The sequence below is a fragment of the Brassica napus genome, unplaced genomic scaffold (assembly GCF_020379485.1).
Source record: "Brassica napus cultivar Da-Ae unplaced genomic scaffold, Da-Ae ScsIHWf_1150;HRSCAF=1634, whole genome shotgun sequence".
Classification (NCBI taxonomy): Eukaryota; Viridiplantae; Streptophyta; class Magnoliopsida; order Brassicales; family Brassicaceae; genus Brassica; species Brassica napus.
In genome coordinates, this window is record NW_026014574.1 from 23351 (window position 1) to 37174 (window position 13824).

The 13824-nt window shown below is 29.0% G+C and overlaps 2 protein-coding genes and 1 pseudogene across 2 annotated transcripts; 2 read left to right on the forward strand and 1 right to left on the reverse strand.

Annotated features, from left to right (window-relative positions):
- The first annotated feature begins 827 nt into the window (after window positions 1-827).
- LOC106379413 (protein STRICTOSIDINE SYNTHASE-LIKE 12-like) lies at window positions 828-2556 on the forward strand. Its single transcript, XM_013819370.3, has 3 exons — window positions 828-1102; window positions 1449-1718; window positions 1994-2556. Exons 1-3 carry the CDS (start codon window positions 870-872, stop codon window positions 2472-2474), a joined length of 984 nt encoding a protein of 327 aa, XP_013674824.1. The 5' UTR covers window positions 828-869; the 3' UTR covers window positions 2475-2556.
- Window positions 2557-7003: 4447 nt separating this feature from the next.
- Window positions 7004-9763, forward strand: LOC106379410 (protein STRICTOSIDINE SYNTHASE-LIKE 11). The gene is made up of 3 exons (XM_013819369.3): window positions 7004-7400; window positions 8508-8777; window positions 9241-9763. Exons 1-3 carry the CDS (start codon window positions 7171-7173, stop codon window positions 9716-9718), a joined length of 978 nt encoding a protein of 325 aa, XP_013674823.1. The 5' UTR covers window positions 7004-7170; the 3' UTR covers window positions 9719-9763.
- Window positions 9764-10347: 584 nt separating this feature from the next.
- On the reverse strand, window positions 10348-12472 carry LOC125596208 (annotated as a pseudogene).
- Window positions 12473-13824: the final 1352 nt, after the last annotated feature.

Consider the following 13824-nt stretch of genomic DNA (forward strand, 5'->3'; position numbering starts at 1 on the left):
TTAATGAAATCATATTATATATATACATATATTTTCGTTTTTTAACTTTATAAATGTTTCGTTTTTATTATATATGTTATTTGAAAATTTTTTAAAAGGAAACTAAATTAAAATTTCAATAATAGTATTTAAATGTAATATTTTTTTTAATTTATTAAGGGTATCAGTGTAATCAACTATCGTGAGAGTTAACATGAGCGCGACACATAAGAAACTGACTTATCAAATAATATTATAGAGATTGATAATCTTTAATTATCATATATATGTTAATCATATTAGGTAATTTCGTAGCTTTTTTTTAAGGAAATAATTGAGAATATTCTTTTATATATTACTAATTAATTTGATAGTTATTTTAATAAAAATATAATATATATTTATATGGACCAACTTATTTTTCTAATAATTCTAAGAATTATCTTATTGATGACAGTGGCTACGGAAATATATTGTAATGCTCCAAGATTAATATATAGGGGATTTGAAATCAAATGAGTACTAATCAAAGATATACATAATTATATGATCTGAGCATATTTGGTTCTTTATATTCAGCTAATTTCCTTATTTGAGCCTGATTTACTCCGTAAATACTTAAGAATGTTTAGGATTTAATGTGGAGTGCATGTATTTGACTTTTATTACCCACAAAATCTCACAAATCCCCCAGAAAAAGAAATGTTACTACATATTTTCTATTTTCTACAACGGTAACAATACATATTTTCTATTTTGTTGGTCAACAAGCAAAAAAAGAAATCTCTATTTTCTTATTTTCAAATCAAATCTGTATATAAATATAACTCATAAACAGATCCTTGTACTAACAATAGTTTCTACATTGAAAACACAACTAAGAATACAGAATGACGTTGTATATCTTCTTGATTTCTCTTCTTCTTCTCTCGCTTTTGTCAGCTGTTGTCTCCGACGACGCATCTTTCCAGAAACTTCCGGTGCCGGGAAAGAGGTCAGGCCCTGAATCTTTTGCCTTTGATTCCACCGGAAAAGATTTCTACACCGGAGTCTCCGGTGGTAAAATCCTCAAGTATACTCCTGACAAAGGTTTTGTCGATTTTGCTCAGATAACTAAGACTTCGTAAGTTCCTCAATCTCAATTATTTCTTAATTTGAACTTTCAAGATCACATGTTTTGATGATTATGTTCTTAATTGTTTCAAAAAAATGAAATTTAAATTTTCCCTTTTAAAGATTTGAATTAGTTTTAAAAACTGAAAGGTAATGGTTTATTATTAAATCTCATGAATTGTAATATTAAGACATGTCTTTGATCATTGTTTGAATTGTTAATGCTCTATTTTCCCTTTAAAACACACAAAATATGTTTATTGCTGCATGAAACACCATGTAGCTCTTAAAATAACGTTGTTCATATTAAAACCTTTTTTCTGATTTTAATTTTAATTGGTTTGTGTTTACTATAGAACTTCTTCGTGGTGCAAAGGAGTATTTGGAACCGCATTGGCCAAGAAATGTGGCCGACCTGCGGGGATAGCCTTCAACCCAAAGACAGGTGACCTTTACGTCGCTGATGCTCCATTGGGTCTTCACGTTATCCATCCCGCCGGAGGTGTGGCCACAAAGATCGCAGACAGTGTTGACGGAAAGCCCTTCAAGTTCCTCGACGGTCTTGACGTTGATCCCACCACCGGTGTCGTCTACTTCACTTCTTTCAGCTCCAAGTTCAGCCCCAGGTATACCATATTCGATCTTATATATATAGTTTTCTATCGTCTATAAGTCAGACATACACGTAAATTCATGATTATAAACTCGACTAGCATGATAATGGCACTAGTACAGACTAATATATTATGCTACAAGTTTTGTCTTCTATTTATATATTTAATATTTATCATACAATTTTTATAATGTTTTATAACTTAATTAGGGTATTTGTAAGTAAATTAATTTGGTTTGATTAATACATGTATACTGTATATGAATATTTGTTGGTTATGCAATGCAGCGAAGTGTTTATCGCAGTGGGAGTAAAAGACGCAAGTGGAAAGCTCTTCAAATACGACCCAGCGACCAAAGCAGTGACTGTGTTAATGGAAGATCTAAGTGGTGCGGCTGGTTGCGCCGTGAGCTCTGATGGTTCATTCGTGCTGGTTAGCGAGTTCATAAAGAGTAACATCAAGAGGTATTGGATCAAAGGACCAAAAGCTGGATCTACTGATGACATCTTCTCAAGTTCTGTCTCGAACCCCGACAACATCAGGAGGATCGGTTCTACTGGAAATTTTTGGGTCGCTTCCGTTATTAACAAGGTCGTAATGCCCACGGACCCTTCGGCTGTCAAAATCGATTCTAATGGAAAAGTGCTTCAGACCATTTTTCTCAAGAATGAGTTTGGTAATACATTGCTCAGTGAAGCCAACGAGGTCGACGGCAAACTGTATATTGGAACTCTTACTGGACCTTTTGCCGGAGTTATGAAACTTTAGATTGGTATTAGGTGATTGCCCACGTTTGTGTATTAGGTGATTGCCCACGTTTGTGACCATGTTGAAAAAGTCCCTATTTATGATTAATTACTAATCTAAATTAAAGTGATAATATCCTTTCAAAATTCTAAACAAGGTTTGTGAACTTCCTTCCTTTTTTTCTTGGTTGTATTTGAGGAGGGATGTTTCCTTATAGTTGTCTTATTATATGTAAATAAATAATTTTTTTTGTCTCTGAAACAATAAATAATTTTTGAGAAAAATATAGTTGCATTACCATAACCTAGTTTTGATCGTTCGTTAGGAACATGTTCGATCCGAAGCATAGGCAAAGAAGTTGGTTACTTATAGTGCATCACGATTTAATACAATAAATTTAATTAATTGTGTACATAACATAATAAAAAGAATATAAAAGAACATAAAAGAAAAAATAAATTTTTATTTCAGTCCATAAGGCATTATGAACTTTTTCCATAATTTCCGAACAACACTGGTAAAGAAGAAAATACGAATTTGAGTTTACCATTGACAGGTTTTGGTTGCTTCTTAACGAAAACAACATTACTTCAGCTCAGGTATATTGTAAAAAACGTAACATGCAGTGTAGTATTTATGTATTTGGTAATATCTATGACTATGTTAATATCGTGCTACTAGATGTTTTTCTGCAACCATGTGAAGAAATAAAATTTTAAAATTATATTTATAAATAAATTTTTTGGTTTTATTATTTGCGTGCAATATTTTAATTCTATGTAAAAATTAAGATAAAATAAACATTTTTATTTACATTTATATTTAGTAATAATATATATATATATTAGAAATATTTTTATTTATTTATTTTGGTTAATATATATTAAATAAAATTCGATAAAATTAAGGGAAAGTTTTTTTTTTATGTATAATTAACAAAACATAAAATTAAATAATATTTCTGAAATTTATAAATATTAAAAAAAAAATAATCATAATATGATTAGAATTTTTTTTTTTTGAATTAAAACTAGCATTTTTTATGGATTCATAGGTACGAGAGTGGGATACTACGAGATTAATCCAAAAAAAAAACTAGCAGTTTTGCTTGACTTTATCTCCAGCAATATATGTCAAAATTAAATGGGAACACAGACTATCTATCCGAAAAATCCTCTTGCGAATTGATTTTGTCACATGTCCTATTTACAATCATTTTTACAAAAAAATGATGATATGGATAACTAGATTGATGACATGGCTTATAGTTAATATGACTGACATATATTTTTGGTACACTTTATAAAATATGACAATAACTAATACATTATATTTAATGTTGATTTATATTTTTGTTAAACTTCTTAAAATATGGTAATAATTCATAAATCATCATTAAAATAAATATATTGAAATATGCATTATAAATTTCGAAATATATTATTTAATTATATTTTTATAATTATACAATTTTTATTACTAATATTTTCAAAATTTTCTACATCTTTTTTAAAAACTTAATAAATTGTTAATCGTAATTTCGTTAGTTTCTTTTAGATATCTACAAATTTTATAAATATTGTTTAGTTATAATTTTAATAACTATACAATTTTTATATGATTTTTAGTAATTTTATACAAGTTGATTTAATTCATTTAACCAAATTAAATAGATAAATTTTTTATCTAAGATTCAAATTTTAAATATAATACATATATAATATTAAATGTAATTTTAAATAAACAAAATTATTTTGTTTCTTAATTTTATGCTTAAATAATCAACTTTATATTAAATATTAGTCAAAAATAATAAAATATATAATATTAATAAATTTCATTTTAAATATAATTTAACTTTCAAAAAATTTATCACTGCACATAGTGCAGGAAAACACCTAGTGTTACTTGATTGATTATGTGATTACTAACTATATAAATGGATTTTAGTAAAAAAAAAAGGATGTGCTTTTAATTAACTTACATAAGAACTAGATAACTAACACTAAGGCCAGCTCCATCGGTTACAACCTGTGAAAGGTTCTAAAAAAAAAAATAATGTTATTATAGTAATTTAATTATGTATTAATTTTCCAAAACCAGTTGAAACACTACTGCAATGACATCTGTCCTTTTAAGTTTGCAACCGATTCTTAAAACCCTGTAATCAGAACCTTTCAACGTTCTCTCACCAAAATTAATTTATTTTTTCTTTTTCTTAAATACTAAAAACTCATTGAAAAGCTTGCCGATGGAGCTACTCTAAGAGCCTGTCCGGTGATTATAAGGACCTATCAAAATAAAATTATTCATATTAATCAATTTTTTAATTAAATTTTACGAAACTCTTATTTAAAGAATTATAGTTTATAATATAGAAAATGATATACTAAATAATTACAGAAAAAGTTAAGTTATTGTAAAATAAAAATATCAATAGAAACAAAATCGGTTATGTTTAATTTTTAAAAGATATTATAATATTTTAAAATAAACTGATATTTTCTTGGCTTTAACTTCACAACTATTTTTTTTATATCTAAATCATAATAATATGAAACTTACTTAATAGTTTATTATTATATTAATAAACTAATTTTTCGATTATACTACTTTATACCTAATTATATATATATATATATATGCTATTGTTTAAAAAATAGGGGGCCCATAATGTAAGGCGCCGTGCAAATATCCCCTACACTATATTTGCGAAGTGATTTATACATTTGTCGTCACTACAATCACTATATATATATATGCTATTGTTTAAAAAAAAGATGACATGACATTTAAAATAGATGACATGGTTTTAGAAAATAGTGACATGGCATCATAGTAATTGTGAGATGTAAAATTTCCTTATAAAACTTTAAATCTTTTTGTAGGGATTTTAAATATGGTAATAAAAATAACTCATATATCATCATTAATGTCAATTTTCCATATAAATATTTATTTATGGTAAACTATTAAATATATTAATAATTCATATCACAATTAAAATAATAATATATATGTATATATGTATCTCACATTAATAAAAATAAACTAAATAAAGTAACACTAATCCAAAAAAAATTTGATAGTTAAATATTTAAACATTATTTAAATTTATCCGTTCATCTTCATCATTTAAATTAACAAAGAGATTTTTCAGTTTAACTAAAAAAAACAAAGTCTCAAATTTATTAGAATTTATATTTATATGTAAATATATATATATATATATGTATATATTTAAAATTATGGGAAGATATATATATATATATCTATATATATATTTAAAATAAATAATCATTAAACACAATAATATAATTAAAATTATTTTTATAAAATCTAATTTTATCTTTATTAAAAATTAAATCAAATCAAATTTAAATAATTTTACCAAATAAAAAAATAAGATTACAAAAATACGTTTATAATTTTTTATAACTATTGAAGTTAAAATATAAATTAATATGTTGAAATATAAATCAAAATTTTCTTTTCAAATAAAAAATATTATATTAAAAATTACTATTTCTGCGCAATGCGGAGGAAAACTCCTAGTAGAATACATATATCTAACATAATGACGGTTGATAATATAAAGAAAATGTCGAGAGAGTGAAACGTAATATCAAGGGATCCAAAGTTGGTACTTTCAAATGTCGTAAAAGTTGAATAAGATGACATGGATATAATTATCACAGAATTATCATAAACTGCTAAAATTTGAGATTAATGGCATTCTTAGCTATATATCTAACACACCTGAAGTATATAACAAAATTATTTTCTAAACGTGAAAACATAAAGCTTGATAAATTATATGAATGGTAATTAATAATAATATTATACTTTGAAAACTTAAAGGTACATATACCTAGGCCTGGGACGGATCCGGATATTCGGGAAATTCGGGGTATCCGGATCCGTGAACTTAATATCCGGATCCGGATTCGTGGTTTCCGGATATCCGTCCCGATATTCTATTACCCGCAGATATCCGGATCCGTAAAAATAATTAAAAATAATATTTTTTTTTAAAAAATCCTAATTTTTTTAATATAATATATAAATCAAATATTTATAAATATATTTATATATGTCTATAATATTGTAAAAACTAAAATATAATATTATAAGATTAATTCATGTATAAATATTAATATATCAAATATAAATATTAATGAAATTTAAAAATTTAATGTGTTTTAAAAATACAGATCCGGATCCGGATATCCGGACTTAAAAATTAAGATATCCGGACTTAAAAATTAAGATATCCGGATTCGGATTCGGTTTGGACGGATCCAAGATTTTACTATCCGGATTCGGATCTAGGCACCCAGAATATCCTATTTTCAGACCGGATCCGGAGCGGATCTCAAATCGAATCCGGATCTCGGATAATAAGTCTCAGGCCTACGTATACCATTCTCGTCACCAATTTTTTTTCATTTTTAACCAATTGCTTCTAAGATACCCCGTATCTTTCATCAGTCAATTCTAATCATGAGATTTTAACACAATTTAGGCGTATTTTGTTCTTTATACCCAATTAACTACTTATTTGGTCTGATTTGCTGCTCCATGAATATGAATATTCATTTCTACAAATACTTGAATGCAAAAGAAGAAAGATTAATAAAAGGAATCCTTTTAAAAATCAAATCTATAAATATACACATTACAAGACTAATCTGACGAAAACACACAAACAAAAGTTATGACGTCGTTTGTTTCCGTGATTTCTCTTCTTCTCTCATTTTCTCTGGCTATTTTCTCAGGTGCTGCGTCCTTCCAAAAATTTCCAGTTCCGGGAAAAAGGTCAGGCCCTGAAGCTTTCGCCTTTGATTCCACCGGAAAAGGTTTCTACACCGGAGTTTCCGGCGGTAAAATCTTTAAATATCTACCGGGGAAGGGTTACGTCGATTTTGGCTATATCACAGTATCCTCGTAAGCTTTTTGATTCTTTTGGTTTAACGAAAGAAAGATCACGGCTTTGTTATATTAAAGTGGATTATATCGTTATTACAACATGACTCGTTCCTGCTATTATAGAGTAACATAGAAATACGAATTGACAAACTTCGTTGGGAAAATACGAATACGTCTATGTACTTGATAGTCGTATCATGTTAGGATTTTATCAATTAGAAATGACTGCAACCTACTTTCTTCTGGGGTCGGCAACTGCAGCAACCTACTTTTAAATTCATCAAATGAAAATCATTTAGTGTTGCCTTTTCCTTCAAACCTTCTGCATAATAAATAGATTCAGATTTGGTCAAATCTAATGGTCAAATATTTCTAAACATTGCGTCGTGAAGTCTAATGGAGTATTTTCGTATGAGTTATTTTTGAGTTCTCTAGGTTCACCGACCAACATAATTTCGTTATTTCACATTTGATATCTTTTAGAAAAAGAAACAAAATATTATCAAGTTATATTATGTTTGTAAAATAAAAAGATAAAAAAACAAATAAAAAATAATAGTAGTTACAAATTTTTTTTTTAAAAAAATAATATTTTTAACGTTGTCTGCAGAACACTAAACCTTAGACGCTAAAAAATATTTTTAATAGTTATATTATGTTTTGTTTAATGTTTGAGTTTTAGTGTTGAAAATGCTACAAACTCTTAGTTGATCAACTTTAAATATTTTTTTTTTGTGATATTGTCTTTGATCCCCACCCCCTAATTTTACCAAATCATAGTCATATAGTATTTTCTTGTTTCAAATTACTAGTACTGATATGGATCAAGACTTTGTGAATTGTGATCAACAAATCTTTTATGAAACGAAAGGGGGTAGAGAATGTTGATTTTCATTCCATAAACGTAATTAATGACGTTAACCATGTGGGTAGTCACGTTACCTGTTGATTGCTAACTGTGGGTAATTAGTCTTCTCTCATTATTGTACACGTTACCCCTCAACGTGAAAAAGTCAAATCAATATTCCATAGTCATTATTTTTTTTGTAATGTTAATTTTCATTCCATAGCTCCCCTTTGTTTTATTTTCTTTCTTTTTCTAAAAATTCACATGATTTACTTTAGGAAGTCGCAATGGTGCGATGGAGCACTTGGAATAGCTTATATGAGTAAATGCGGCCGGCCGGCCGGAATAGCATTCAACAACAAAACAGGAGAGCTCTACGTGGCCGATGCTCCGTTGGGTCTCCACGTCATTCCTAGTGGTGGTGGCTACGCCAAGAAGATCGCCGACAGGGCTGACGGCAAGCCCTTCTTGTTTCTCGATGGCCTCGACGTTGATCCCACAACCGGGGTCGTCTACTTCACTTCCTTCAGCTCAAAATTTAGCCCTGGGTAAAGTTTCATTTTTCTTATATTAAAATAAATAATGAACTTGCCAAATTCTCTATAAACAAAACTAATGTAGAATTTTCTTTTTAAAAATAATCTTAACTGGTATTTGTGTCCTTTCCAAAAACAAAATATACAGTTTTATTACTTTATCAAATATATTCATCTTTACATGAACCAATGTTATAACAATTGATTTATGCGATGTAAACAAAACAAAAAATTTTAAACTATTTTTCTAAAACGATTATTTTGAGCATTTCATAAAAAAAATTATATTTATAACTTTTAAAATTCTTAAAACTTAACTAAACCTAATTTATTTTGTAAGGGTATATGTTAAATAGACCGATGTCATACAGTTTGTTTGAATCATGTTCATCTTTTAGTATATTATTAACTGAAATAAGTTAAAATTCATTTATCTATTACTAAGCAATATGTTTACTATTGGTTATGAATGTAGCGACGTGTTAAAAGCAGTGGCATCAAAAGACGCTTCCGGGAAACTCTTCAAGTACGATCCATCAAAAAGGGTCGTGACTGTATTGCTCGAAGGTCTAAGTGGCTCAGCCGGTTGTGCCGCTAGCTCAGACGGTTCGTTTGTGCTGGTTAGTCAGTTCATCAAGAGTAACATCAAGAGGTATTGGATCAAGGGGTCTAAAGCTGGTACTTCTGAAGACTTCACTAATGCGGTCTCGAACCCTGACAATATCAAGAGGATCGGTTCTTCCGGAAACTTTTGGGTTGCTTCGGTAGTGAACACAGCCACCGGACCAACAAACCCGTCAGCGGTTAAAATTAACTCTGATGGTAGAGTGCTTCAGACAATTTCGGTGAAGGATAAGTTTGGAGATACTTTAGTCAGCGAGGTTAACGAATTCGAAGGAAGGCTTTATGTCGGAACTCTGTCTGGTCCTTTTGCCGGAATTATTGACCTTTAAACTAATTTTATGTAACATTAGTGTGATCAGATGGTAATAAAAATAATATGAACTTTTTTATTCTTCCATTTCCATCACAACCACAGATCTTTTATAGAAGAGCACAAGCTAAGCTATAGCTGAGTTCTCTGAATGATTCAACCATTTATTGATACTTTGCACAATGCCTTGACATAGTAAGGTGGGAACTTCCCGTTCAATTCCAAAAACTACATGATGACTAAATATGATCTGGAAATTATATGTTTAACTAAATGTACTTCTATGGACTATAGATTATTTAAAATAATTTTCAATTTATCTTTTATACATCGAAAGTATAAATCACTTAGACTTTATAATATTTGAATTATTTTATAAATATAGATAGATGTTCATGAATTTTTAAATTTATATTGGTTTTGTTCGTTTATGCAATTTTATACTGATTTTCACTTTAGCTTTTTATGATTTTTTTTGTCAAATAAAAATATACAAATACTTATGAAAATATTTTACACATCTTAGATGAAGAACCAAAAATGAATAAAACTAATCTTATTTGGTTTAATTAAATAAAAGTAGTAGTACTTTATTTAAAGGAATATATCTAATTCAATATATACACACAAAATAAATAAATGGACCAATCCAAATTATTACACCCAAAAGTATAGATTGAATAAAATAGCAGCATATTATTATTTATATTACTATTTTATTTATTTTTATACATATAAATTACAAAATGAACCAGAATATACTAATAAATGAAAATAAATACCAACCAATTGTTACAATTTACTTATGTTGCAAAATTTACATATGCAAAAGATTATCATTATATTTAATTATGTATCTTTGAATTGATCAACTCTTTAGTTTTTTTTTTCAATTTGATTATCTCTCTGTCCAATCGAGAGAAGTTACAAAATTACTACTAAGGGCATCATTATTGGTGTGATGAAGAGAAAAAGATAGAGAGTCTCTTGTTTTGTTTTTTTTTTTTTGGTCGTTGGAGAGTAAGGGACAGCCCTTAATTAGGAACTTTTTCCTTCTCTTTCTTCCTCGGTTCCCACCCCCTTCCTCTAAGGAACACCTTAAGGGACTCCCAATAATGATGCCCTAATGACTCTCTCACTCTGGTCCATAAACATCACGTCGACACATACCTCTGATCTCAATCTTTCTCATATCATATTTTTGAATATCATAAGAGAGAATGTGAAAAGTAAAAAGAAAATCCTTTGGTATCAGGAGAACCTTGCCGTTTTGAGTTGTACCTTTCACATTGAATGTAATGGTATTGACCAGATGCAGTTGAGAAGGCTGCACAACCTGACTCTTGCACGACCATTTCTTGCTCCCGGCATCTTCCACAGACCATAAAGCCACGACACCCTTGTCTTTAAGATTTGTTTGGTCAAAAAGAGTTGGTTTTCCACCATACTCCAAAAGACCCACATTCTGAAACCTTTCAAGCAGCTCGTCGCCGTCCCTGCGAGGTATTTGGATCATGTTGAACTCTTCAGATTTAACGTCGAAACTAACAAACACATATTCAAACGGACCAAGCAAAGCCATGTAGTATATAACCCCATCGATACACAGTCCTTCCATTTTGCAAGGCACGTGAGGACAAAAGTCCGGTGAGGTTAGAGCAGCCTTTTTCCAGAAACATAGTCCACCTTCTAGTACAAATACCCAATTCTCTGAACTGATCACTTCCATATTCTGTTTTAGGTGTACGCTAATCGAGGAGACCACTTTGTACTTGTGGTTAAGAGGGTCGTATCCGAAATAGTAGCGGACGATTTTTTTTCCTCCTGGTGGTACGATCATGTGGTCGGACTTTTTGAAGGGTAAGGTGACAAGTTGTCTGGTGGCAGGGTTATAGATTCGAAGCTTATTCCAATAGACGTAGCACATGAAGCCACCAAGATTTTGCAAGATGTAGCTTCCCATCCGTGGGGTGGTCAGATCGTGGTCAACTAAAAAGGCAGATGGAGTAGTAGTAGTAGTATTAGCGTCTTGAGGAGCCGATGAGAGTATTTCAGTGTCAAGGTAGTTGTTTACATCCCATAAACACATGTAAAGACGAGGGGAAGGGACTGTATAAGGAAACGGTGGGTGAAATATCGTGAGCTGATGAGCGTTAGCCAGAGCTTTGAAACACACATGAATCTCTTTAGAGATTTCACAGGCAGTCTCGTGAGAATCTCCTCCGTCACTAAATCCATAGTGCTCCGTAAAGTCCATAGTAGCTCAATGTTAGTATATCTATGGAGGTGATTCATCTTTTATTTGGTTAATTTTCCTTTATTTAAATTACCTTTATCTAAATTTCCTTTTGACTCTTTATTTCCTTTTTTTAGCAGTTTTGACCTAGTGAATAGACTCGCATACTCTGATTTTGATCAGTAGACTCCCACATTCTTTATTTCCTTTTTAGCAGTTTGATCAATAAACCTTTTCTTGAAAACAATTTATTTCAAGAAGCTTAGCCTGCTTGGCGGACATTCAAGGAATCGACGGGTGAGTTAATTAGTTTCTAATTTCTATCATCGTGATGTTGAGTGTTTGTTCTCTATTTTTGTTTGTTTATCGAACTGTTTTGTTTTTTCTTATATGATACGGCATGACCAACAGACCACATCTGAGTGATGTCCTATGACAAATAAAGAGCCGTATGCACTTGTCAAACTTACTTTTGTGCCCATCTATAGTGCTATTCATGTTATATATCAAAGAAGAAGTCACAACCTTGATTCATGTATGATTGTTTTAAAAAATGGATCTAATGGACATATTCCTAGAAAGTCATGTTACATTTAATATATAATCTTATCATTTAAATTTTGGGCATACCAGAAATTTTTATTGGGCTATCAATAATTGGATTTAAACAATAGATGATTCATTGGATTTATAGATAGTATAAATTAAATAGATATAATTTAATGTTGTAATACTATACCTCTATATGCTAAATATTTAAATATTTGTCGATGTTAAATTATAAAATTATAAAGATTTTTTTTAAATAACAAAAATCATATTATCTAACAATGATTAATCTTTACTACCTTAAACCAATGAAAACAAATTTTAAACTATATAGTTTATTTTAAAAATTAAACAAAAACTAATTGTTTAATTATTTACTCGATAATATAAATCTATGAAACGAAAAATTTAATTTTTTTAAAACTTTCTAAATTTGTGAAATGTTACAATATCTTTGAATATGACAATAAAACAATATTTTACTAATCTTTATATATATAGTTACGATTTTAATAATGAAATAATAATCCGAAAATATATATATAGAAGAAGATACAAATACATGTGAAAGTTTGAAACAATCTATTCAATGAAAAAAATATACAATAAACTTATTATGTTTTAAAAATTGATAGACACATATATATTATAATATATACCAATTTAGAATTGAAAACAAAATATTTATATAAAAATAAAAGAAAAAATCGCACGGTTACGCGGATCGAAATCTACTTCTTACTTATTTCACACAAGCTGTTAAACCGGACCGGATTTTCTTAGGATCGATTATCGATACCTTTTGATCGTACCTTTTCTATATCTTGTACATATGTTATATGTACAAAATTTTGCTTTTACACCGTACAAAATACATGAATAAGAATACGACGATAAAAATATCCATTATTTTCTCAATGGTGGTTATAGGTCCCTAGGCCCGGCCTGCGATGTAATTGGAAACATTTAAAAATTTATAACTTATAGTTTGTACTAATTAAAAAATGACAACGTAATTAAAATGCTAATTTTGCTTACGTACCGGCTTGATAATCAATTGAGAATTTTGTTAGTCCAAAATTATCTGTTAAGGAATGTTATATTACATAGTATGTCCATTATGGACCATTCATTTATCAAATCGAAATTCATTATATATATTTTTTCCTTAAATAAAACCTACGGAATTACCTAATTTGATTAAGATATATATAGCAATTAATGATTTTAAATAATAAAGATTTGCTAACAACTTTTTATGAGTTTTGTTTAATTCTTTATTATTAAAATAAATTACATAATTAATTAATCATATAATAAAAATTTAGATTTTTTTGTAT

Bases quoted from the DNA above. Each gene is read 5' to 3' on its own strand.
- LOC106379413 (XM_013819370.3), top strand. From the start codon at position 870: ATGACGTTGTATATCTTCTTGATTTCTCTTCTTCTTCTCTCGCTTTTG. The intron at 1,103-1,448 runs GTAAGTTCCTCA...TGTTTACTATAG, and splicing joins GCTCAGATAACTAAGACTTC to AACTTCTTCGTGGTGCAAAG. The intron at 1,719-1,993 runs GTATACCATATT...TATGCAATGCAG, and splicing joins AGCTCCAAGTTCAGCCCCAG to CGAAGTGTTTATCGCAGTGG.
- LOC106379410 (XM_013819369.3), top strand. From the start codon at position 7,171: ATGACGTCGTTTGTTTCCGTGATTTCTCTTCTTCTCTCATTTTCTCTG. The intron at 7,401-8,507 runs GTAAGCTTTTTG...GATTTACTTTAG, and splicing joins GGCTATATCACAGTATCCTC to GAAGTCGCAATGGTGCGATG. The intron at 8,778-9,240 runs GTAAAGTTTCAT...TTATGAATGTAG, and splicing joins AGCTCAAAATTTAGCCCTGG to CGACGTGTTAAAAGCAGTGG.